The following is a 24,452-nucleotide window of genomic DNA, read 5'->3' on the forward strand; positions in this document are numbered from 1 at the left end:
CTCACACAAATGCATTCTATTCTCAGAGGACAAACAGTATTCCACTTAGAAGAGGGGCAGAATGAAATGGACCAAAGTAACTTTGAGCTGGGGTGGTGCTGCAGGCTGTATCCCAGCACTTGGGACACAGAGGCAGGAGAATCAGGATTCAAGGTCATCCCTAGCTATAAAGCAAGTTCAAGGCCAGCCTGGAATACATGAGACCCTGTCTCAAACCTACTCCCCACCAAAAATATTTTTTCTTTTCTGAAGGTCAAAGAAAGAAATACACTGACGCTGGGGTCAACAAAGGTTCTCAATTAGACATTAAATGGATCAAGTTTACCAGAAAAAGGAAATTTGAATAAGAAAGATGGTTTCTCATTCAATTTGGATATTAGAGAAATGTTGCCTTGCAGCAGCAGGAGAAGACTCTTAGGTACAAAACAGTACAGACCTTAATAGGTGTAGGAAATGCTCTAAAATTATGTCATAGTAATGGTTGTACCACTCAGTCACATCCTAAAACCACTGGATTATACACTGAAAGTTTTGAGACTTCCAGACCCCTCATCCCTTGTTTCTCTTGACTCTAATTAATGGAACTACAGCTCTGAAAAATCAGGGGCTGGCACTATTGGGAAGAGAAATCTCAGCCAGTGTAGGAAGGATGATCCTCCCAGCAGTAGCATGGACACTCACAAGACACTAGGACTTCTCACACCCTCACCATGTCCCAGGAGAGTAAGGCTTAACCTTTAAGAAGTCTGAACTTCTGAGAACTCTCTTATTTAAAATACATAGTTCTGGACCCAGGGGTAGAACACTTGCTTGGCACGTGCAAGTCTGGGATCCATTCCCAGTACCACCAAAAGTATAAAATTCAAATAATTTATTTACTTAGTGCCATGGATCAAACCCAGGCCCTTGTGCATACTAGGCAAATACTCTAACCACTGAGCTCCACCCCCAGTCCCTGGTCATACATTTAAAATGATCCGCTCTGGTTTTGGAAATGTATATGGAAGGAATCAAAGGTCCTTTCTTTTTCTCCCTCATGCAAGGAGGAAAACATCAAACCCATGACTCTGATCAAACAACCGCATCAACCCACTGAGAGTTTATCCTCATTTAAATCAATGTGCTAATGTTCTCCCCCATTTGACAAGCAAGGAAATTGAGGCTCAAGTAGGTTAAATCACTTTAAGCAGGTCACACAGGATACAGAATAGCTTTGACTTTGGATTTAAATCCAGCCTGCTAAACTTTCCTTCTGGGTAAACCACTAGGTTACCCAGAGTGTTACCTCAATCTCAGGAAACAAACAAACAAACAAATATGCAGAAACACAGAGATGAAGTGACTCACCCAAGGCCACACAGCCAATGGACAGCAGGGCAGGAGGACTTGAACCCTTGCTTCTGGCACCTGAGCCTTGAGAACAATCCAACTGTTCTCCCCAGCCCACCTGACTGCACCCACCCTGGCTCACCTGCGCTTTTGCCTGAAGAGGCGCTCCACCTCTGCTCGGCCAGGGCTGTGGGTGCGCCCCACCTTGTTGCCCTGAGCCTGGGGCCCTGGTTCCCTCTGGGCCAGCCTCCTTGGTGGGGGCAGGTCAGCCAGCATGGTGTACTCTTCCCTCTCCAAGTTGTGTCTGGTCTCCCCAGGGAGTGCTGAGCCCCGGGAGCCTGAGCTACCTGGCGGAGGTGACGGTGTCAGGAGCCCTAGGTCACTTGGTGGGTGGCGGGGAGGGGAGGAGGCTCTCGGTGCATCCCGGTGGCCAATGCAGACTTGTGGGGGCAGCAGTGGAGAACCATGCAGAGAGTCAGTGGAAGGGGCAAGACTCTCCATGCTGGTTCTGGGGGGATCCTGGAAGAGGAGGGAGGGCTCAGGGGCCTGGCGTGGTGGGGAGGAGAAGGAGGGAGCATCCCGGTGACCAATACATACAGGTGTGGGGATGTGGAGGGGCTCAATCAGAGAGTCTGTAGAAGGGACAAGACTCTCCGTGCTGGCCCTGGGGAGATCCTGGAAGAAGGAGGGCTCTGGGAACTGGCGAGGTGGGGAGGAGGCCCGGGGGGCATCCCGGTACCCAATGCATACAGGTGGGGGCAACTGTGGAGGGTCATGCTGGGGAGACTCATTTTCAGCATCTGATGTGTCTGGGAGGAAGGGGAAGGGCTCGAATTGTGTGTGACGAGGGGGTGAAGAGGCCCAGGGGGCATCACGGTGCCCAATGCATACAGCAGGTGGCATGTAGGGGGGGTTGTGGTGGGGTGATTCACTCTCAGAGGCTCTAGGGTCTGGGAAGAAGGGGAAAGGATCGTGCTGAAAACAGCGAGGGGGTGAAGAGGCACGAGGCGCATCACGGTGCCCTATGCATACAGCACATGGTTGCTCCGAAGAGGTCTGGGGAGCCCCGTGTGGTGCTGGGTACAGAGGTGACGAAGTCCGAGAGGCACTGGGATGGCCCAGGTTATGGGTGGAGGAAGAGGTGGCATGGGATGATAAGTTGTGCTGAGGTGGATCGTGCTGGGCCTGTCTGGTAGGAGATGAAGTCTGAGGCCTGTCCCCTTGGGTTGGCCGGAGAGAAATGGATGCCCAAGGCACCTGGCTTTGTTTATTGCGAGATGAGGATGAGGTTCGGGGACCATCACTCTGGGTTGGTCTGAGGGGAAAGGAGGCCCAAGGGATGTCTTTGTTGGTACGGTGGGGAGAGGAGTTCCTTGAACTACTCCCTTGAGTGGCATGGCGGGGGGAAGATGATGGTCCTGGGTTGTCCTTTTGGGTGCAGCCTTGAGAAAAGGTGGCCCTAGGGTTGTCTCGATGGAGGGAAGATGATGATGGGTTGTCCCATTGGATGCAGGTACTTCGGAGGTGCTCCCATCTGGTATAGGAGGCTGTAGGCTTATCTCCTTGGGCAGAAGTCCTGGGGGTGTTCTGTGACATGCAGGAAGTTCTGGGGTTGTCCCGTTGGGTTAGTCTGCTAGGAGAGGAGGTCCTGGGGTTTCCCTGCTGGGCACAGGGTGTTCTGGGATTGTCCCGCTGACTGGTTCTATTGGGAGAAGAGGTTCTGGGGTTGTCCCGCTGGCTGGTTCTAGTTGGAGAAGAGGTTCTGGGGTTATCCCGCTGGCTGGTTCTAGTTGGAGAAGAGGTTCTGGGGTTATCCCGCTGGCTGGTTCTAGTTGGAGAAGAGGTTCTGGGGTTATCCCGCTGGCTGGTTCTAGTTGGAGAAGAGGTTCTGGGGTTATCCCGCTGGCTGGTTCTAGTTGGAGAAGAGGTTCTGGGGTTATCCCGCTGGCTGGTTCTAGTTGGAGAAGAGGTTCTGGGGTTATCCCGCTGGCTGGTTCTAGTTGGAGAAGAGGTTCTGGGGTTATCCCGCTGGCTGGTTCTAGTTGGAGAAGAGGTTCTGGGGTTATCCCGCTGGCTGGTTCTAGTTGGAGAAGAGGTTCTGGGGTTATCCCGCTGGCTGGTTCTAGTTGGAGAAGAGGTTCTGGGGTTATCCCGCTGGCTGGTTCTAGTTGGAGAAGAGGTTCTGGGGTTATCCCGCTGGCTGGTTCTAGTTGGAGAAGAGGTTCTGGGGTTATCCCGCTGGCTGGTTCTAGTTGGAGAAGAGGTTCTGGGGTTATCCCGCTGGCTGGTTCTAGTTGGAGAAGAGGTTCTGGGGTTATCCCGCTGGCTGGTTCTAGTTGGAGAAGAGGTTCTGGGGTTATCCCGCTGGCTGGTTCTAGTTGGAGAAGAGGTTCTGGGGTTATCCCGCTGGCTGGTTCTAGTTGGAGAAGAGGTTCTGGGGTTATCCCGCTGGCTGGTTCTAGTTGGAGAAGAGGTTCTGGGGTTATCCCGCTGGCTGGTTCTAGTTGGAGAAGAGGTTCTGGGGTTGTCCCGCTGGCTGGTTCTAGTTGGAGAAGAGGTTCTGGGGTTATCCCGCTGGCTGGTTCTAGTTGGAGAAGAGGTTCTGGGGTTATCCCGCTGGCTGGTTCTATTTGGAGAAGAGGTTCTGGGATTGTCCTGCTGGGCCCAGGGAGTTCTAGGGTTGTTCCGCTGGCTGGTTCTATTTGGAGAAGAGGTTCTGGGGTTGTCCTGCTGGCTGGTTCTAGTTGGAGAAGAGGTTCTGGGGTTATCCCGCTGGCTGGTTCTAGTTGGAGAAGAAGTTCTGGGGTTGTCCTGCTGGCTGATTCTATTTGGAGAAGACGTTCTGGGGTTATCCCGCTGGCTGGTTCTAGTTGGAGAAGAAGTTCTGGGGTTGTCCTGCTGGCTGATTCTATTTGGAGAAGACGTTCTGGGGTTATCCCGCTGGCTGGTTCTAGTTGGAGAAGAAGTTCTGGGGTTGTCCTGCTGGCTGATTCTATTTGGAGAAGACGTTCTGGGGTTATCCCGCTGGCTGGTTCTAGTTGGAGAAGAAGTTCTGGGGTTGTCCTGCTGGCTGATTCTATTTGGAGAAGACGTTCTGGGGTTATCCCGCTGGCTGGTTCTAGTTGGAGAAGAAGTTCTGGGGTTGTCCTGCTGGCTGATTCTATTTGGAGAAGACGTTCTGGGGTTATCCCGCTGGCTGGTTCTAGTTGGAGAAGAAGTTCTGGGGTTGTCCTGCTGGCTGATTCTATTTGGAGAAGACGTTCTGGGGTTATCCCGCTGGCTGGTTCTAGTTGGAGAAGAAGTTCTGGGGTTGTCCTGCTGGCTGATTCTATTTGGAGAAGACGTTCTGGGGTTATCCCGCTGGCTGGTTCTAGTTGGAGAAGAAGTTCTGGGGTTGTCCTGCTGGCTGATTCTATTTGGAGAAGACGTTCTGGGGTTATCCCGCTGGCTGGTTCTAGTTGGAGAAGAAGTTCTGGGGTTGTCCTGCTGGCTGATTCTATTTGGAGAAGACGTTCTGGGGTTATCCCGCTGGCTGGTTCTAGTTGGAGAAGAAGTTCTGGGGTTGTCCTGCTGGCTGATTCTATTTGGAGAAGACGTTCTGGGGTTATCCCGCTGGCTGGTTCTAGTTGGAGAAGAAGTTCTGGGGTTGTCCTGCTGGCTGATTCTATTTGGAGAAGACGTTCTGGGGTTATCCCGCTGGCTGGTTCTAGTTGGAGAAGAAGTTCTGGGGTTGTCCTGCTGGCTGATTCTATTTGGAGAAGACGTTCTGGGGTTATCCCGCTGGCTGGTTCTAGTTGGAGAAGAAGTTCTGGGGTTGTCCTGCTGGCTGATTCTATTTGGAGAAGACGTTCTGGGGTTATCCCGCTGGCTGGTTCTAGTTGGAGAAGAAGTTCTGGGGTTGTCCTGCTGGCTGATTCTATTTGGAGAAGACGTTCTGGGGTTATCCCGCTGGCTGGTTCTAGTTGGAGAAGAGGTTCTGGGGTTATCCTGCTGGCTGGTTCTATTTGGAGAAGAGGTTCTGGGGTTGTCCCTCTGGCTGGTTCTACTTGGTGAAGAGGTTCTAGGGTTGTCCCACTGGCTGGCTCTATTGGGAGAAGAGGTTCTGGGATTGTCCCGCTGGGCACAGGGAGTTCTGGGGTTGTCCCACTGACTGGTTCTATTGGGAGAAGACGTTCTGGGGTTGTCCCGCTGGCTGATTCTATTTGGAGAAGACGTTCTGGGGTTGTCCCACTGGCTGGTTCTATTGGGAGAAGATGTTCTGGGATTGTCCCGCTGGGCACAGGGAGTTCTGGGGTTGTCACACTGGCTGGTTCTGTTGAGAGAGGAAGCTTGGGGATTGTCCCGCAGGGCACAAGGAAGAGATGTTTCTGAGTTGTCTTGTTGGGTAGAAGTCTTGGGGCTTTCTGAAGTGGTTCTGAGGGGAGAGGAAAGTGGAGCGTTGTTTTGCTGGGTGGATGTGGTTCTAGGGGTGTCCCACTGGAAGACTCTTGAGGGAGAGGAAGTTCTGGTGGTGCTCTGCTGTGTGGCCAAGGTCCTGGGAGTGTCCCTCTGAGTATTTGGGGGTGGAGAGGAAACTTTGGGCATTTCTTGTACAGAAGCAGCCTGAACAGTGTCCCTTTGGGCAGAGGAAACCTGGGAGGTGGTGCTTCGTGGTCCACTCAGTGGTATCCCAGAGGAAGCCTGGGTTTGTGCTGAATGATGTCGCTCCAAGGAGAAGCAACCACTTTCTTCCGGGAGCTTTGCCCGGTGCTGTTCGGCACTCTGTCTGCCACTCTGTCTGCCACCATCAGTGTCTGGAGAGAGATGAGGGAGATTCCAGGTGAAGGGAGGGGTCTAGGCAGGACAGAGGGTCAATGCACTTCACAGCCTGCTTCTAAGAGGTCTCAGCATCCATACCCAAGGGGGCTCACCCATCCAACTCAGGCTGAAAGACCAGGGCTTGGTCTTTCAGCGTCCCTCTCCCACCAGGCCAAGGACTGATTTGAAACCCTTTTTCAGAATGTCTCAGTGGGGAATGGTTGCCAGAGCTGGAAGGTCACAGACATGTCAAAGGAGAAGCAAAGTTAGGGAGAGAAGTGACCTCAGAGAGGGAGGGGTAGACGAGCAGCTGTCTGATAACTTTATATCCCCACTTCTACTTGCTGGGGTGGGATGTCCACAAATCACCCCAACTCTTCTAAGGAGTCTCTTTTATGGGTGACAGTACACAGTGATTGCACATGTACCTTAAGGCTCTTCCCGTCTCTCCTGCCCCAGAGGCTGGTCCCAGGGCTGGGAGGTGGAAGTGCACAGGGATAGGGAGGCCCTTGGTGGACTGGCAAGTAGGTGGGTATCTGTGAGAGATGCAGATTCCCAGGTACTGCACAGAGCAGAATGGACACCCAGTCAGGTCCCGGGTGTGACAGTTAATATTGTCAACAGGATCTAGAATCATCCAGTGTGACAAATTTGAGTATATCTATGAAGGAGCTTCCAGACTAGGTTAATTGAAGAAAAAAGATCTGCCCAAAATGTGGGTGACCTCACCCCAAGGGGTGGGGGTCCCAGACTGAGTGAAAAAATGAGGCAGGTGGGATGACTCAGCAGGTAAAGGAGCTGACTGGTAAGCATAACGATCCTGGAACCCAAATGGTAGAAGAGAACTGACTACTGTAAGTGATCTGCTGACCTCCAAATGCAAGCTGTGCATGTGTGCATGCATACACACAAATATACATGCATATATACATACACACATATTATTAAATAAAAAAAAAAGAGAAAGCAAGATACCGGTATTCATCAGTCTCTGCTCCTGACTGCAGATGCACTGACCAGCCACCTCACACTCCTGATGCCACACCTTCCTCACCATAATGGGTCGAACCCCCAAACTGTAAGCCAAAATAAACCCTGCCTTCTTCAAGTTGGTTTTGTTAGGCATTTTGTCATAGCAACAAGAAAAGTAACTCATACACAGGTACCTGTGGGCATCCCATAATTGCAGAAGGTGCTGGTCTAAGGGATGAACCAAACTGCTCTCTACAGTGACCACCTCCTGGCTCCTGGCCCCATCATAGGGTTGACATGACCTTAAGACCAACCTCCACTCCTCTCCGACCCTGGCCACCAGCTGTATGTGCTCCTGGGCTGGCGCTCAGGAGAGCAGTGTGGCCTCCTCTTGAAGAGGCCACAATTACCTTCCGTCTTTTCACGTGCAGCCAGTGTTCCCTCCAACCTCACTACGTTAACACCTGCTGTCCTTGAAGTCTGAATTCAGTACCTGGCATGGCCCTGTTGTTTCCTCACAGGCTGATATCCTGACTCTTCCCCAAGATGTCCTCCAAATCTACTGCTTCTCTCCTCTCCAGCCCCCGCCCCCAAGAGTCACCATCATTGCTTGCTTAGATGGTTGCAGGAGTCCCCCAGCATGGATGCTGTGGGTCCAATATCACCGTTCCCTCAGCAGAGTGAGGTGACCAGGTCTGTCCCTGCTTACAGTCCTTGAAGGGCAGGTAAGGAAAGGCCATAAAGCTGCCACATATGGAAGGACCAGAGGAGACCAGGCATCTAAATGCAGGGTGGGATCCTGGGCTGGGTCCTAGAATAGAAAGGTGATATTGGGTTGGAGGTTCCTGTAATCTTAGCTCTTGAGAGGTAGAGACAGGGGGATTGCTACAGGTTCCAGGGAAGGCCAGCAACCAGGGCTACAGAAGGAGCTCCAGGCCAGCCAGGGATACATAGTAAGATCTTATATAAAACAAATAAAACAAACCAAAAAAGAAAGAAACAAACTCGTGGATCTGAATAGTCTTTTAGTTTAATAGTGTACTAACCTTTTTTCTGGGGATGGGAATGGAATCAAGGGCCTCACACATGCTAGGCAGGTTAGTTATACTACTGAGCCACACACCCCGGCCCTACCAATGTTAATTGCTTAACTACAACCATAGAACTACAGTTGAATCACCTCCACATTAGTATCAAGGAAACCTGGGCAAAGAGTACAGTAGCCACTCTAGGTACAATCTCTGCCATGCTTCTACATATATGAAATTATTTCCAAATGAAAACAAAAAAGAGCACCTCCAGGGCTGCCCACTGTATTTAGAATGAGATCCAGGATCTCTCAAGATTGAAAGACTCTGCAAGGATCATTCCCTTCCTCCATCTTGCCCCGCACTTACCGGGATCCAACATCCACCCTTTCAGTTCCTCAAACATGCCACAAGAGCCTCCCACCCCACAAAAGCCTCCAACCCCCCGGGCCTTGGCTCTTGCTGCTGCCTGTTTTTGCCCAGCTGGTTCATTCTTATACTTAGGATCTCTGGCCATCCCATAAGGAGCAGCCCTCCATGTCCTTCCTGACACCTTGGTTACCCACGTTCTCCCTGGCAGCTCTGTGTGGGTAGGGCCTTGCACTCCCACGGTGTCTCTGCAGCTTGCAGAAGTGCTTGGCACATAGTAGGTGCATAGTACACATAGTGCCATAACCTCTGGTTCTGTTTCTGCCCTGCCTGCAGTGTCCCCACCCTTTGAACTACGCGCAGGCTGAGCTGGCTCCTGCCACCCCACCCAGAATCTGGATCCTTCTCATCCCTCCCTCACCCCATCAAGATATCCTTGGAGCCTGGCCATCCCAGGACATCCCTCCATGCAGGGCAGGTATGCAGTTGTGCTTGGGCACCCAGGATCCTACCCCTCCAAATAGGAATGCATCTGGGAGCCCCAGCACAGTTGGCTAATGCCTTCAGAGTCTTGGTCCCTGACTGCAATGTAGCAAGCAGCCACCAGGTGGACAGTGGCAACAGCTTCTGACTGAAAGTAGGTCATGGAGAAGATCCCAGCCACAGCCTAAGGAGTTCAGAAGCAAGAAAGCAGAGCCGGGTGTGGAACCTTCTGTAATACCAGCACTCAGGAGGTGGAGACGGGAGGATCGGGAATTTGAGACTGGCTTTGGCTACATAGAGTTCAAAGCCAGTCTGTGTTGGGATTACAGGCAAGCGTCACCATACCCAGCAGATGCATTTTAGTGGAAAGATTTGGAAGGGAAGGGATGCTGCTTGCTGCCCTGTCTCCAGGCATCACATCCATTGGCAGGCAGCTCCTGGAAAACCGAGTGGGCCTCTGGACTGCTGCAGCATCTGACAGAGCTCCCCAGCCTTAGGTGCCTTTTCCCTCTGTGGTCAAGCATAGTCTGAGCAGATACTGAGTGCCCTGAATATGCTGTTGCCAGGCAACCTTTCACCATGGGACTCAGCATCTGCCAGCAATTCCAGCCTGAACCAGGTGTCACTAGGTGACTGCTATGAGCTCACCTGGTTTCTCATTCCCTTGCCTCATCCTGCTCCAATGCATCCTGACCTCACACCTAGGACCATCCCAAAGCACCAGTTCAATGACATTGCTCCCCACACCCCATACCTCACATGGTTCCCTAGTTAGGAAAGAGAATCCAAAATCCTTAGCCATGCTGTGGAGGCCCAGCACAGTCTACCCCAATGCTGTACCACATTTGAACTTCAGATGTCAATAGGCTCCATAGATGTTCTTCCCGGTCCTGCTCTCCTTCACCCAGACAGTCTTCTCCTGTGCCAGTCCTGCATTCATCTCTTCCCTCACTCCTGTGTCTGTTCTTCCTCTCTTCTGGGCCACTAGGGCCAGCTTCTGTCTGCTTTGCTAGGTGGTGAGTTTTCTAGGGGAAGAGCCCATGCTAACTCCTCCAGGGACCCCAGGCTACCATCTCCACACACCCATGTTGATGAGACTCCATCAGGGGCCACACGCAATCAGGACTGCCATCAGGAAAGGAGATGGGTGTCCTGACTCCCCAGCCCCAAATCTTGTCCACATTGAAAAGAGACACCAGGGCCAGAATTTGAGGACCAGCATGCTAAGTTCACATCCCAGTGAGATGTTAATCAGCCTCACCTGCCTCTATGGTTATGACAAGCTTATGGACTTGGCCTAATATCAGCCCTTCCACTCACGTGCCCCTCTGCCCCCGCGCTGGGAACAGCACCTGATTTTCTTTGGGAACTCTCCCCTCCTCCTAGCCAAGGCCTCGAAGTTTGCACAAGAGGCCAACCATGAACATGGGAGGACCCACAGTGGTCCCTGTGAGAACCCTTCCTGAGACTTTAACTGTGCTGACTGGAGACTGTGCCCCCCTTCTCCTCCTCCTCCTCTTCCTCCTCTTCCTCCTCCTACTTCTTCTTTTGGTCTTTTTTGAGAGAGGGTCTCCCTGTAGCCCCAGCTGGCCTGGAACTCAGAGATCTGCCTGCCTCCACCCCTCCCAAGTGCTGGGATTAAAGGCGTGCACCACCATGCTCGGCTCTGTGCTCTTCTATGGGAGCCAAGGAGCAGGTGGCACAGAGCTGGCCCTGCTGGAGTTCATCATGCCACTATCAGGGAAGGGTTTGACTAAGAATGGAGCCACCTCAGAAAAAAGCAAAGTAGAGAAGAGATTTTGGGTGCTGTCTGAACACCTGGATCTAGCCACGCCTGAAGTACCACTCCCTTAGCCTTCTGTTTATGGGGGACATTCTGTGTTCAGCTTGTTTCTGTTCCTTATAACTTAGGACCCCCAACCTGCCACCTGAGAGATGGCTTCATTAAAGCAGGTAGCATGACCCATATCATCCTTCCACAGTGATGTGAGAACTGCTACCATTAGTTCTATTTATTTATTTATTTATTTATTTATTTATTTATGTCTCCCTATAGCACCAGCTGACCTGGAACTCACTACCTAAACCAGGCTGGCCTTGAACTCACAGAGATCTGCTTGCCTCTGTCTCCTGAGCGCTGGGATTAAAGGTGTGTACCACCACACCCAGCGAGCTGCTACTATTATTAGCTAGTGAGATGGCTGTTGAGGGGGTCCGTAGGCCATCACTATCCTTGTGGTCACAAGACCATCTGAGAACCTACCTTCCTTTCTCTGGCCTGTTGTGTCTCCTCTGGCAGGGGACCTGGTGACTCTTTGAGTACTGTCAGCTCTCGGCCCCTCCTGGGGCCTCCTGGGGATCATCACAGTGAGTCTGTCCCAGTTGGTGATGGCCCCTGGCCTCTCCACAGTTTCCCAGTCCTGCCAGGGGAGGAAAAGGCCTGTTACGGAGGAGAAGAGGGAGCCCAGGGCCCGTGCTTCCAGGATAAGGGGTAGAAAAGAGGGGAAGAAACTGGCTTTAGGGGCATCTGCTATGTGCCCGGCACCATGATTGACTCTTGGTAGAAGGTGACTCAGCAAATCTTTGGTCAACCTTGAGCAGGAGGTGCAGTCATTGAAGCCAAAAACTGGGCCAAAGTCACAGCTGAGAGGTACAGGTTCAAATCCTAGCCCTACCTCTTCCCAGCTATATAGCCTCAAGTAAGTTGCTTTCCCTCTCTGAGCCTCAGGCTCTGGCAAGGCCTTAACAGTCTCTAGCTCAGAGGATGCTGAGGAGCCTTGAACTCCACTGAGCCCTTAGTACACAGTGCCGAGCTCATCCCTTCCTGTCACTTTCCTTTAGAGGGAGGTCTCAGGGGGACAGTCCCTTCAAGTGTAAATTCGTGGGGAGAGCCTCCTGGTTCCTCTCTTTCACCAGCTTCTGCCAGTGCCCAAGCCTGTTTCCTTCCCTCTACTTTGGAGATCAACCCCAGGACTGGTCATGGACTCAGTAGCCTGTGGCCAAGACAGGGCTGGGGCCAACCTCTTACTTGCTCTGGATGCCACACCCACCTCTCAGTCCTGTGACCTGATCCAGCTGGTGACTCACCCAAGGTCCCCAAACTCCTCCCTACACCTGCCTTCACTACCACTCTCCCTGGGCCAGCAGGCAGCAGCCCCACCTCAGCAGCAGGGCAGCTGGTGGCCACACTTGGCCTAGTATGTTCTGCAGAGAGAGGCTCAGCTCACCTCTGGAGGTTTAGGGACCCCCAGAGCTGGGGACACTGAGCAGCCTGCTGTTGTCCCCAGTCCCTGGCCTCAAGCTTACCACAGAGGATGAATGGCTGGTATCATCAGGGGTATTGTTGTCTTGGCTGGATCTGGTGGCAGAGACAGGGTCCTCTTCCTTGCAGCTGCCAGAGGCCAGGCACTCCAGATAGGGCACTGCCTCAGGGAGGCTGCTCTTGGGAGTGGCTGTGGGGCCCTCTGCAAGGAGAGCTACTGTTGGGGACAGGCCCCTGGGAGAGGAGAGAGACCCATGACTTTCCTCAAAAGGTAAACAGGGAGTCAGGGAATCACACGCACACACACACACACACACACACACACACACACACACACACGTGCGTGTGTGCACGGACACGGGTATTTGAGCACCTATGCCACAGGACCCAGGTATCTGCAGCTACTTCAGAACCAGAAGCCAGTGCTGAGGGCCAGCTAGGCTCTATATGGACCACTCCTGGCACACAAACACCCTCTCCCTTATAATCACGTCTAGAGTCCCATTGTACAGATGAAGAAACTATGGCTCAGAGGAGTCAAGAGCCTGGTTACAAAGCTAGGAAAGGACAGAACTGGGCAATGGCTGGACTACTGCTCCAGCCCCAGTCCCCTGTGAGTGGATCATGTGTGGGGACACTCAGCTCAGTGACAGACACACGCTGGGATAACAGGGGTGTGGGGGCAGCAAGTTCTGAGGGCAAGAGCTATGGAAATAGGTGAGCTTTAACAGAAACTATTCCTGGTGGCCCCGGTACAAGTTGCTTATAGCTCACAGTATTCCCAAAGTGACCCACAGAATGGCCTATAAAATAGTAATAATGAGTGATGATTCTAAAAAAAGAGATCCACAGTTAAATAAAAATGGGACATTCTATACATGCCTCTCTCTACCTTCCCACCTAATCATCACAATGCAGGCCTCCAAAGTAAATGCTCTGACAAGTCCTACAAGAAAAATTCCACTTAATTTGTCCTAGACTTTCTGAAATATAATTGATATCAAAACTTTCTTTTTCACTTAACATAATGCGACCTGTGGTGAATCTTGCTTTCAAACAATGAGAATTTGATCCAATCTACCTTTTTAAAATTTATAGGTATGTGTGGTGGCAGATACTTTTAATCCCAGCACTGGGGAGATAGAGGTAAGCAGATCTCTGTGAGTTCAAGGCCAACCAGATCTCTGTGAGTTCAAGGCCAGCCTGGTCTGCATAGCAAGTTCCAGGCCATCTGGGGTTACAGGGAGACCCTGTCTAAAAAAGCAAAAATGAAATTATTTATTTTGGGGCTGGGGAAATGTCTCAGTGGTTAAGAGCACTGGCTGCTCTTGGAGAGGACCCAGGTTTGGTTCCCAGCACCCACAAGGCAGTTTACAACCTCCAGTTCCAGGGTCCTCTTCTGGCCTCCATGGGCACTGCATATACAGGTGCACTAACATACATGCAGGCAAAACCACATACATAAAATAAAAATAAATCCCCCAAATTATCTATTTTTACAATACTGGGACTCAAACTCAGGGCTATTAGGCACACCCTCTGTTATTGAACTACATCCTCAGCCTGACTCAGTCCCTTACTTTAGAAACAGGAAAAGTGAGGCATAAAAAGATGGGGTAGTCAGGCGTGGTGGCACATGCCTTAAATCCTAGCACTCAGGAGGCAGAGGCAGGTGAATCTCTTTGAGTTCAAGGCTAGCCTGGTCTGCATAGTGAGTTCCAGACCAGCTGGGGCTACAGTGAGACAGTCTCAAAAATAACAAAAACAAAAAAAAACAAAAAAAAACCCATAAAGATGGAATAACTTGTCCAAGGTTCCATAGCCCATCTGGGTCAGATGTGAAACTGGGGTCCAGCTTTCTGGACCCTCAGGCCATGGTCTCCCGAAAGGTCTCATGACCTCAGTGGGGGATCTTGGTTTCAGGCCTGGGCTGGACAGAATCCTGAAAGCTGGAACAAGACCCAGCCAGGCAGGGGTAACAGGAGGTGCCCTGACTGAGGGAACTGTTCAAACTTTTTTTGGAGGGGTAGGAGATAGAACAGAGTCTGCTTGTGTAGCCCAAGCTAGCCCTGAACTTCCTATCCTCCGGCCTCCATTTCCTGAATGTTGGAATCACAAGCATCCATCACCAGTCTCAGTTCTTTCAATCTTTTAAAATTACGCGCAAGGACCAGGAGATGTGCACAGCCATCCTCCACCCCATGGAATTATAGTGTGGGCAGGGCCACCAGGAAAGATAGCTGGGTTCAGACCTAGACTCAGAGACCCAGGTACAAACAGGGACAGACTGATGTGAGCTCTCTAACGGCCCCAAGGACCCCAATGCCCACAGCCTACCTCTATCCAGACTGTATGGATAGACCATGTGACCCACACCAGTTGCCATCAGAAGGATACTGCCGTCACAAAGGGGTATGCATAGTGAAGGCAAGGGCATTCTCTTCCCAGGGAGCCCTTCCCTGGGACCTGGGGCTTTACCCACCTCTCAGGCCCCTGCCTGACGCCTGGGCCCTCCACAGACTGGCCAGCAGAGGTGGCAGCACCAAGTGGGTCCTGAGAAACTGGTGGGCAGTGGGGCGGGTTGCAGTAGGGTGCCTCAGCACTAGAAGGGCTCTGAGGCTCCTGATCCAGCATTAGAGAGAGGAGATACAGCTCAGGGCCATGTGGAGATCCCCTCCCCCTCCCAGCCCCTCCCAGCTGGGATGGGTAGGTATCTCTAGACATCTCCTAGCATCTCCCTGCTCAGAGACTTCCCATTCCCTTGGCTGGGGGCACTCTGGGGACCCAAGCCAGGGCTGGTAGTGGTACCTGGAACATATATGCACACATGTGCACACACATGGATCTAGGGACAGGTACATGTTACCTGTGGTTTGGGGCACCCATGTGCACACTTGCATGTGTGCCAGCTGATCCGCTACACCAATGCATATGTTTCCTGTACATGAGCAAGATCATGTAAATGCGTATGTATGTGTGCATACTTGAGAATGGGAATTTCTCGAAGGCCCCAGAGTACCCTGGCAGCCAGAAGACAAGGATAAAGGGGTGGATTTGCTTGGCCTGGAGAGGAAGAGTTGCTCTGAGGGAGAAAGAGCCAGTCTGAGGGAGGAGGAAAGGGCAAGATCTAAAAGGAATGAAGGGCTGGGGGCTATGGGAGAGGCAGGAGCCCTAGAGTGGAGGACCCAGGCTGTGGAAGGGCCCTTGGCACTGCCCACAGCAGGGCTACACCTGAAAATGTTGGTGCTGGGCTCAGCCCCGGGGAATGGCTGCTCCCCTCCAAGAAGGCCCCCCACTCTCCCCACCTCCCAGAATGGCAAGGCCCTCCCCGCCTCCTCTCGGGTTACCTGGGCAGCGGGCTCCAGCGGTGGCAGCTGGTGGCTGTCAGCACCCTCGTTCCCGGGGGGCTCTGGCTCAGGCCCCCACGCTGCCGCCCTCCCAGGCCCGGACTCCCGGCCCTGGTGCTGAGATGGCCCAGGCAGCGGAAACCTTAGAAGGGCCGGCCTCGGGAGCGGGGCCCCTCATTACTGTTTCATAAGCCCGGGCTCAGCCAAGAACAATGCAGGACATGAAACCGCCGGGAACCCGATCCTGGCGGCTCACCTGAGAGCGGCCCGGTGGGAGTCTCCCTGGGGACCCTGGAGCCTGGCGACCAGGGCCGAGGCTGCAGCCTGGGCAATGCCAATGGGGGGCAGAAGCTCTCTAGGCTCAGAGGAGGCTACCGTGGGCAAGACCAGACTGTACCAGGGAAGGACCCGTACGGGGTCTGTGGCCACTTCCAGGCCAGAATAGGCCAAACGGGATTCAGTTTCACCCCTGTCCCACAGCCAGATTCTGATCGGAGCCCGGCAGCAGGTGTCAGATCCACAGCCCAGCCTGGCGCCTTGGCCACCCAGGGGACAGCACCAGCATAAAATAAGGAACAGCTTCCCACCTCAACCCCAGCATTGCCAAGGGGCCACCCAGCAGGACCCCTGACCTGATATGGCACCTCCTTCCTGCTTGGGCCTGTAGCCCCATCTCTACCTCCTGCCCTGTACATAAACATGCCCAGGGGTCAGTCCCCAGCTCTGATTTCCTGTCTGGTAAGTTGACACAGGTTCTGGCTGCAGACAGACCTGGGTCCCATCCTGGCTGGGTGACCTCATCAGTAACTCCCTCTCTCTGGGCCTTGCTGTCTCTGAATGGGAGGCATAGGTGTGACCAACAAGACTTGGGCCAGGTGACTGTCCTTTCTGTGCCTGGGTTACATCATCTATAAACTGGCCTGATAACCAGAGCCACTAGGGGATGTGAGGGGAATAAAATGAGGGAGCATTTGTAAAAGGCTCAAAGCAGTGTCTGTCTATTCACCTTAAGTGTAATAAAAGAGCATTATTTTGTAAACCTCAAACTGGCAGAGTAATGTTAAATACAATAAGAATAAATAAATTAGCCAGACATGGTGGTGCATACCTGCAATACCACAAAAGGAGGATTATGAGTTCAAGGCCAGCCTGAGCTGCATAAAGAGATCCTGTCTGAGAAGGAAAAGGGAGTAGGGAGGGAGGGAGAGAGAGGGGAAGGAGAGTAGAGAAAGGCTGTATGGACCTAGCATAGGGCAGTGCCCTCCCACATAACTATCCTCTCTCCCTCTGAACCTGGCCATGACATGGCCACAGCTGTGATTTCTAGAACTTGCCCTTTCTCCACCTCCTAGCCTGGGAGGACTCGGGTGTCTGTAGATGTAGATCAGGTTGAGCTGTACAGAGCTCTACCTGCCTCTGCCATCATGCCCAGCTCCAGCTTTTTTGTTGTTGTTTGGGTTTGTTTTTTTAAAAATATTTTATTTATTTTTATTTTGTATATATAAGTGTTTTGCCTGCATGTATGTGGGGACCTGTAGCGAGAAGAGGGTGTTGGATCCCCTGGAACTAGAGTTATGGATGGTTGTTAACCACCATGTGGGTGCTGGGAACCGAACCCAGGTCCTCTGCAAGAGCAACCAGTGCTCTTACCCACTAAGCCATCTCTCCAGCCCCCAAAATTTATTTATTTATGATTATGGGTATGTGTGTATGTCTGGGGGTGGGGTGTGCACAATGGAGGTGTCTGTGGAAGCCAGATGAGGTTGTTAGATATGCTGAGCCATCTCTGCAGCCCCAGAGTCGCAAGTTCTATGTATAATGTATATGATACAGAACGGGTGTTCCTCTCAGAGTTGGCTGCCTCACTAACTCTCTTGTGCTTACAGAGTTCAGTGGAACAAAAGGAAGCATAAGGATTTGATCCCAGGGTCCTTCTGTGACAGTGAAGTCATGTTCTCAGAGCCCAGTAGGGCCACAGGCTGATCTGTGCCCCTCAACCCTCTGGCTATTCATCTTTATCTTCTGGGTCACTTCTGCCTAAGGTTTAACCTGAAGTTAAAAGTTGGCTGAGGCTGGGGTGGTGGTGGTGGTTCCTGGAGAGATGGCTCAGCCTTGAGTGCAGGCTGTTCTTACAAAGGGCCCAAGTTCAGTTCCCAGCACCCTCATAGTGTGGCTCAGAACCGCCTGTAACTCCAGCTCCAGGGCATCTGATACACTCTTCTGACCTGACCTCCATGGGTATTGCACTCAGATTCTCAAACCCACAGATATACATATAATTAAACTTTTTTTTTTTTTAATTTTAGGAACTGGAGAGATGTCTCAGTGGTTAAGAGCACTGGCTGTTCTTGCAGAGGACCTGGGTCCTCTGCAAGAGCAGCCAGTGCTCTTAACCACCGAGTCATGTCTCCAGCCCAGCCAACCTCTGATTCTATCCATGCTCCATGGATGCCAGATCCTCATGCCTCTCCGGTGTGGTCCAGCCACTAAACTGCAGTGTCCACTCACCACATGCCCTGAGCAACAGCATACCTACTTCCCATCCCCCAAATAATTTAGGAGCCAGCTATGGGCTTCTCCCTCCCCACCCCTAATACTATAGACTCCTAGTCCTCTTGCTCTCGGATGTGTCCTTCAGCCCCACGTCAAGGCCTCTGTCCTTTCTGGATCAAACAGAAACTTGCAGCTTTCCCACCCTGGCCTCCTTGCTTCCCTCTCTCCTTGCACTCCTCACTTTTCCTAGCAATCACAGCGACACTGAAAAATGAAGGTGGGATCACCTTAGTCACTCTCTTGTTTAAAATCCCTAGTGTCTCCTTGAGATACTCAAGATGGACTCTAAAGTCCTCAGCATGTCCACAAAGTCACACAAGTTCAGATGAGGCCCAGGCCCTACCTGTTCTCCATCTTTCATCCTGTGGCTCCTCTGTCCCTCCCTCTCCATGACCCATCCTCAGCCCCCCTCTGAACCTCATCCTTTCTGCCTCTGGTCTTTTCACACAGAGTACCATTCCCTCTCCATCCTCTTCTTCACTGGCTAATCCCCCAAAACCCTCACCAAGCCACTAAAGGTCCTTGGAGAAACTTTGCCTGTGGCCTGACACTTGCTGCTACAGCTTTGGTCACAACCATGATTAAATAGCTATTTCTATGGTTCCTTTCTTCTTTTCCATTTCTTTGACTAAACCACCAAACCGGCGTAGCCAGGGATGCACCTGCTTCAATAATTAGTACTGCCCTGGCATCCATCGAAATGCTGACTGAGTCTAATAAGCAACCGTTCAGTCTGTATGAGTGTGTAGAGCCGGTCTAAGGTCTTAGTTGGGAAACAGAGGAACTAAGGCTGGACTTCAGATCTGATTGAATCTAGGATCCTCTGGTCCACGAGTGCCATCTCCCATCTGCTGGGAGGCCATTTGTGTAGAAGATAGACGCCAGGTCTTTCAGGCCTCTGCTCCTGAATGGGGGTAAGGGTGAAGGAGCTGGTCAGGAGGTGAGGAGAGGAAGTAAACATGGACTGAATGAGCCTGTGCAGCTTGGGCTAAGCATCGGCCACATGCCCAGAGTGAGGGGCCTGCTGCCCCTCTACCAGCAAGGAGTACCAAGATGGCCACACTGTGGGGAAGTGGCCAGCAGAGGCTGTGGTACAGGCCTGCTTGCTGTAAGGCTGAACAGAGACCTCCCCACACACCCTTATAATAAGCACTTTGGGGCCTTACCTCCTGCAGGAAGCTGACTGCTAGGCTAAAAGGAACCTCAGAAATGACAGGGACACAGGAGGTCAAGGGGCCTTGGAGAGCCACAGGTCCCATGCTTCTCAAGGTGTGTGGTCAGTGCTCTGGGCTTCTATGTAACCGGGACTTGGCACCTGCCCACATTAATCATGGAGTGAGAAAATGACTCTTCTTTCACTCATCTGACAACTTGAATGACTATGGGGGTGCTGTGCATCATTAAGGCCTCTCATTCCCATTAAGTAACCTCTTCCACAAAACACAGCAGAACTCCATGGAGCAGCCCTCCCACAGGTAACAGGTCTTTCTCTTTTTTTAGCTTTTTCTTGTTTGTTTTGAGACAAAAATCTCATTTTGTAGCCCAGGCTTTCCTGGAACTGATGGCAGTTCCCTGCCTCACTCTCCAATTGCCATGACTACAGGTCTGCACCCTCACACCTGACCTTTTTACGTTTTAAAAAATATTTTATTTTTATTTTATGTGTATGCGTGTATTGCCTGCATGTAGGTAAGTGCACCTGTGTTGTACAATGCCCGAGGAGGACAGAAGAGGCTATTGGATCCCCTGGAACTGGAGTTATGGACAATTGTTAGCTGCCATGTGGGTTTTGGGATTCGAACCCGGGTCTTTTGCAAGAACAGCCAGTGTTCTTAACTGCTGGGCCATCTCTCCAGCCCCTTTTTTTGTCTTTTTGAGGCAGGGTCTCCCTGTAGCCCCAGCTGTCCTGAAACTTACTATGTAGACCAGGCTGGCCTGGAACTCACAGAGATCCGCCTGCCTCTGCCTCCTGAGTGCTGGGATTAAAGCCTGACCTTTTCTTTTAGTTTTTTAAATTTATTTTTATTTTTATTTTATTTTATGTGTATGAGCATATTGCCTGCACGTAGGTAAGTGCACGTGTGTGTTGTGCAATGCCCACAGAGGTCAGAAGAGGGTGTTAGATCCCTTGGAACTGGAGTTATGGATGGTTGTTAGCAACCATGTAAGTGGTAGGAACTGAACCTAGGTCTTCTGCAGGAGCACTGAGCCATCTCTCCAGCCCTTCTTTTAGTTTCTAATCTTGTTCCCTTTTCCCCTAAGTTTTATTGCATTATACTTGGTAAATCATAATTTGATTTATATTTAAGGAGTGGATGCATTGTGAAAATAGCATCACAGATAACATGCTGGGTTACATCTAGGACACACTGGTAATTTTCTGTTTGTGGTATGAGGTAAGGTTGTGTCTCAGCAGAAGTGAGCAAAGGTTAAAGATTTGGGGATTGGAAGGTAGTTCAGCTGTTCAGCACTTAGCATGCACAGGGCCCCCCAAAAGAGGATGTCAAGAACTGTATATAATGTAAGGAATAGATTAGATGAGGTTATGTTATAAAAAATCATTAAGAGCAAGGGGCTGGCATGATGGCTCAGTGGGTAAAGGCGGTCACTGCCAAGCCTGATGACCTGCATTGGATCCCCAGGACCCACATGGTGGAAGGAGAGAACCAACTCCCAAAAGTTGTCTTCCTATCTCTCCTCTCTCCTCTCTCTCACTCTCTCTCTCTCTCTCTCTCTCTCTCTCTCTCCTCTCTCTCTCTAAATGTAATAAAGAAAAAAATTAATCACAAAAGCAGGTGAAAGTGGCCAATGAATAAAGAATATTAACACAGTCCAACCATCTCACTGTGTGGAGAAAAACTACAGCACAGCTCAGGAAGTAGCATCTGGCTTCACGTGCAGGTTCATGGCCCAGCCAGGCCCAGCCCATCACTGATTCCCTATTCCAAACCACCCACCAGGAGGGAAAGCCAGCCTACCTGGTGCCTCTCTCCATGGCCTTCCTCAGGGTGAAAGCAATTCAGACAGTGGCTGTTGGCAGATGGGCTGGCCTCAAAATGTTCACCTAGGACATCCATAGCCACTTCCTCCAAAGGGGATGAGCCAGGCCAGGCAGCTCCTGTGATCCAGTAGCTGGCTCTCTGAGTAGGGCCCGGGAAGGATTTGGGGCGGCGGGGGGGGGGGGGGGGGGGGGGGCATCTCCAAAAGGGAGGTGTAGATCCCAGCCCAGTTTACCCAAAACAGGCAAGGCTATCCACCCACTCATCTATTCATGTATTCACTCAACAAACACTAAGTGCTCAGGAACACTACCAACCATTTACACGAGATTTATAATCCTTATTGCAGTGTTGTTCAGTGTTTCAAGGACCCTGAATTACACTCTCCTTGGGCTGCTCATAAAAATGCAGGTTTCCAGGCAATGATATATATACCCATAGTCCCAGCTACTCAGAAGACAGTCATGAAGTACTTGTGAGTGTAGAAGTTTGGATCAGCCTGGGCAACATATCCAGTCTCCATCTCTTTAAAAACAAAACGAACCAGGTGTGGTGATGCAAGCCTTTAATTCTACCACTCACGGGGCTGGAGAGATGCTCAGTGTTACGAGCACTGACTGTTCTTGCAGAGGACCCAGGTTCAATTCCCAGCACCCACATGGCGGCTACAAACCATCCTTAACTCCAGTTCCAGGGGAATCCAAAGCCCTCTTCTGACCTCCACGGCACGGTGCATTCACATACATGCAGGCAATACACTCATAAAATAAAAATAATAAATAAAGCCGGGTGTGGTGGCGCACTCCTTTAATCCCAGCACTTGGGAGGTAGAGGCAGGCGGATCTCTGTGAGTTCAAGGCCAGCCTGGTCTATGTAAATGCGTTCCAGGACAGCTGGGGCTACAGGGAGACTCTGTCTCAAAAAGACAAAAAATAGATGAATAAATAAAATATTAAAAAATTATTCTACCACTCAGGAGGCAGAGGCAGGCATACCACTCTGAGTTCAAAGCCAGCCTGGTCTACATAGTGAGTTTTGGACCAGCTAGGGCTTCACAGAGTGCACCTGTGTCTTGCAATGTCCACATGGGTGCTGGGATATGAATCTAGGTCTTCTGCAAGAGCAGCCAGTGCTCTTAACCACTAAGCCATCTCTCCAGCCTCCCTTATTCATCCCAGATTAACGCCAGTTTCAGAAGAGGCAATCAAGGCTCAGAGTTGTTCCCCAACACTCAAGGGGGAACTGGCTCAGCTGGAGACACATCTGGTCTGTGTGTCTCCTCCAGCTCAGAGGTGAACATGCAGGGCCCTGGATCATCCAGGAAATTCACCCAAGTCCCTTGGCAAACAGAGTGAGCCCAAGGGCTAACCAGGTATTTTCAGACTTGTGAACAAAATCTTAGATGAAAATGAACAACAACACAAGTTCACACAGCACATTTGTGACAGAGTTTAGTCAAAAAAGGAACTACTGGTGTCTTTTCAATGCTAAGGATCAAATCAAGGGCCTCACACACGTTAGACAAGTTCTCTACCACTGAGCCACCCACCCAGCCCAGCTTGGAGTCTTGACCTGAACCCAGTGCTCTCTCTTCTGCAGGCTCCAATGTCCACCTCCTGGAAGGAAAGCTGGGTCAGAATGATTTCAAGATGCCCTCCCTGGGGCTTCCTGCTCTTTGGCAGGACCTGAATTTGGTTCCGTGGCACCCAATTGCCTGTAACTCCAGCTCAAGGGGATCTGCCCTCTTTGGGCATACAGGCACAAATAGTACACACACACACACACACACACACACACACACACACATACAGAGCCCGCCTTGCCTATTAAGACCCCAGGAGGAGGGTGAAGGGAGGAGAGTAGCCAGCATCCCCAAACGCATGGCACTCCCGGGGTCACCTCATACCTGATCTACCTGTGTCCCCTCTGGAGCTCCCAGGGGCTCAGACCCTTGCTGCCAATCTTGGCTGAGAGCTGAGGAATTCCAGGTCCTCCCTGTAGGCTGTAGTTCTTCCCCCTTGGACAGGGGAACTCCGAGAGGAGGGTACAGGGGACTTGGGATCCTCCCTGAATGACCATTTATCTCCCCAGCTTGGTCCCTGTTCTTAGTGATGGATGGATGGATGCGCCCCTCCAACCTGGGCGGCTCTTTTCTGGTCCAGCCACAGAAAGGAGTATCGCCTAGGATGGAGATTGTCGCTCCTTTTCCTGAGAGGAGTCGGGGGGCTCTTACTCCACGTACCCCTTGCGACTCGCATTTCCTCCCCCAAACCCAACCAATCAGCAGTAAAACCTTCCCTAAAAGGTACCTTACACGGGGGTACAATAATGAAAAACCTTCACGGATCTGACGCCCCACCCGCAGAACGGCCCTCTGGACCCCTCTTCCTGCAGCCAATGGGCAAGCTCCTCCGGATCCCTCCAGCCTCCCTCCCCAAGCCTCCCTCCCGTCCCATTCGGCTCCCACCTGGGCTCCGGTTTCCACTCACCCGGCAGCTGAGGTGGGAGCGCTAGGGTTACCGCCTCTATTTTAACAATGAATCAAAACGCGGTCCGGGAGGAGGGAAGACCACGCCCCAGCCGCTCTGGAATAGGCTGGCTCTAAGAGCTTCATTTGCATGAACAGTGTGGGATTGGACCCTCTCAGGACGCGGGGCGGGGTGGAGGCGGGCGGTGCCCGGTCGCCTCGGGCACGTTTATCCTGTGCGGCCCCGCAGCTCTGGTCCAGTTGGGGTTTCCAGGGGGCCTAAGGGCTGGCCCTGGCCTATGTGGCCTCTCTGTCTCCCATTGGTTCGTTCTGCCTAAGGTCCTCAGGCAGGCATAGCGCACACGACGGTGGAGAGACGTAGAGTATGAAGTATGGCTCGCAGGCCTTGGTGACACAGGCCGGTCATCCCAGCACTATGGGAAACTGAGGCTGGAGGATCGATCACGCGATCTGTCTGACCTGCAGAGTAAAACCCTGTCCCAAAAGACAAAACCAGGGCGGGCGAGATGGTTTAGCAGGTAAAGACATTTGCCACCAAGCTTGCTGACCTGAGTTCAATCCTGGGGAAAGAGATATCTACTTCTGCAAGTTGTCCTCTGATCTTGACAAGTGCGCCCCCAACAACACAATAAATAAATAAAACGCAATAAATTTTTTTCTGAAATAATTTCCTGTTTACTAAATCAAATGTTTCCAAGAAAAGCTTAAAAATATGGAACACAGGGGCTGGAGAGATGGCTCAGCAGTTAAGAACACTGGTTGTTCTTGCAGAAGACCCGGGTTTGAATCCCAGCACCCACATGGAAGCTAACGGCTGTCTGTAAC

The 24,452-nt window shown here is 51.6% G+C and overlaps 1 protein-coding gene across 1 annotated transcript in view; it reads right to left on the minus strand.

The window, feature by feature from the left end:
• Window positions 1–21,150, minus strand: part of Triobp (TRIO and F-actin binding protein) — a 59,697-nt gene extending 38,547 nt beyond the window's left edge. Inside the window, exons 1-4 of the mRNA XM_029555089.1 lie at window positions 21,119–21,150; window positions 12,285–12,474; window positions 11,242–11,398; window positions 1,472–6,122 (exon numbers count right to left, since the gene is read on the minus strand). Coding sequence (XP_029410949.1) covers window positions 1,472–6,122; window positions 11,242–11,398; window positions 12,285–12,474; window positions 21,119–21,135 — 5,015 coding nt within the window. The 5' untranslated portion in view covers window positions 21,136–21,150. The remainder of the gene's footprint in view (window positions 1–1,471; window positions 6,123–11,241; window positions 11,399–12,284; window positions 12,475–21,118) is intronic.
• Between the last annotated feature and the right edge of the window lie 3,302 nt (window positions 21,151–24,452).

The sequence above is a fragment of the Nannospalax galili genome, unplaced genomic scaffold (genome assembly GCF_000622305.1).
Source record: "Nannospalax galili isolate Female #2095 unplaced genomic scaffold, S.galili_v1.0 scaffold445, whole genome shotgun sequence".
NCBI classification, from domain to species: Eukaryota; Metazoa; Chordata; class Mammalia; order Rodentia; family Spalacidae; genus Nannospalax; species Nannospalax galili.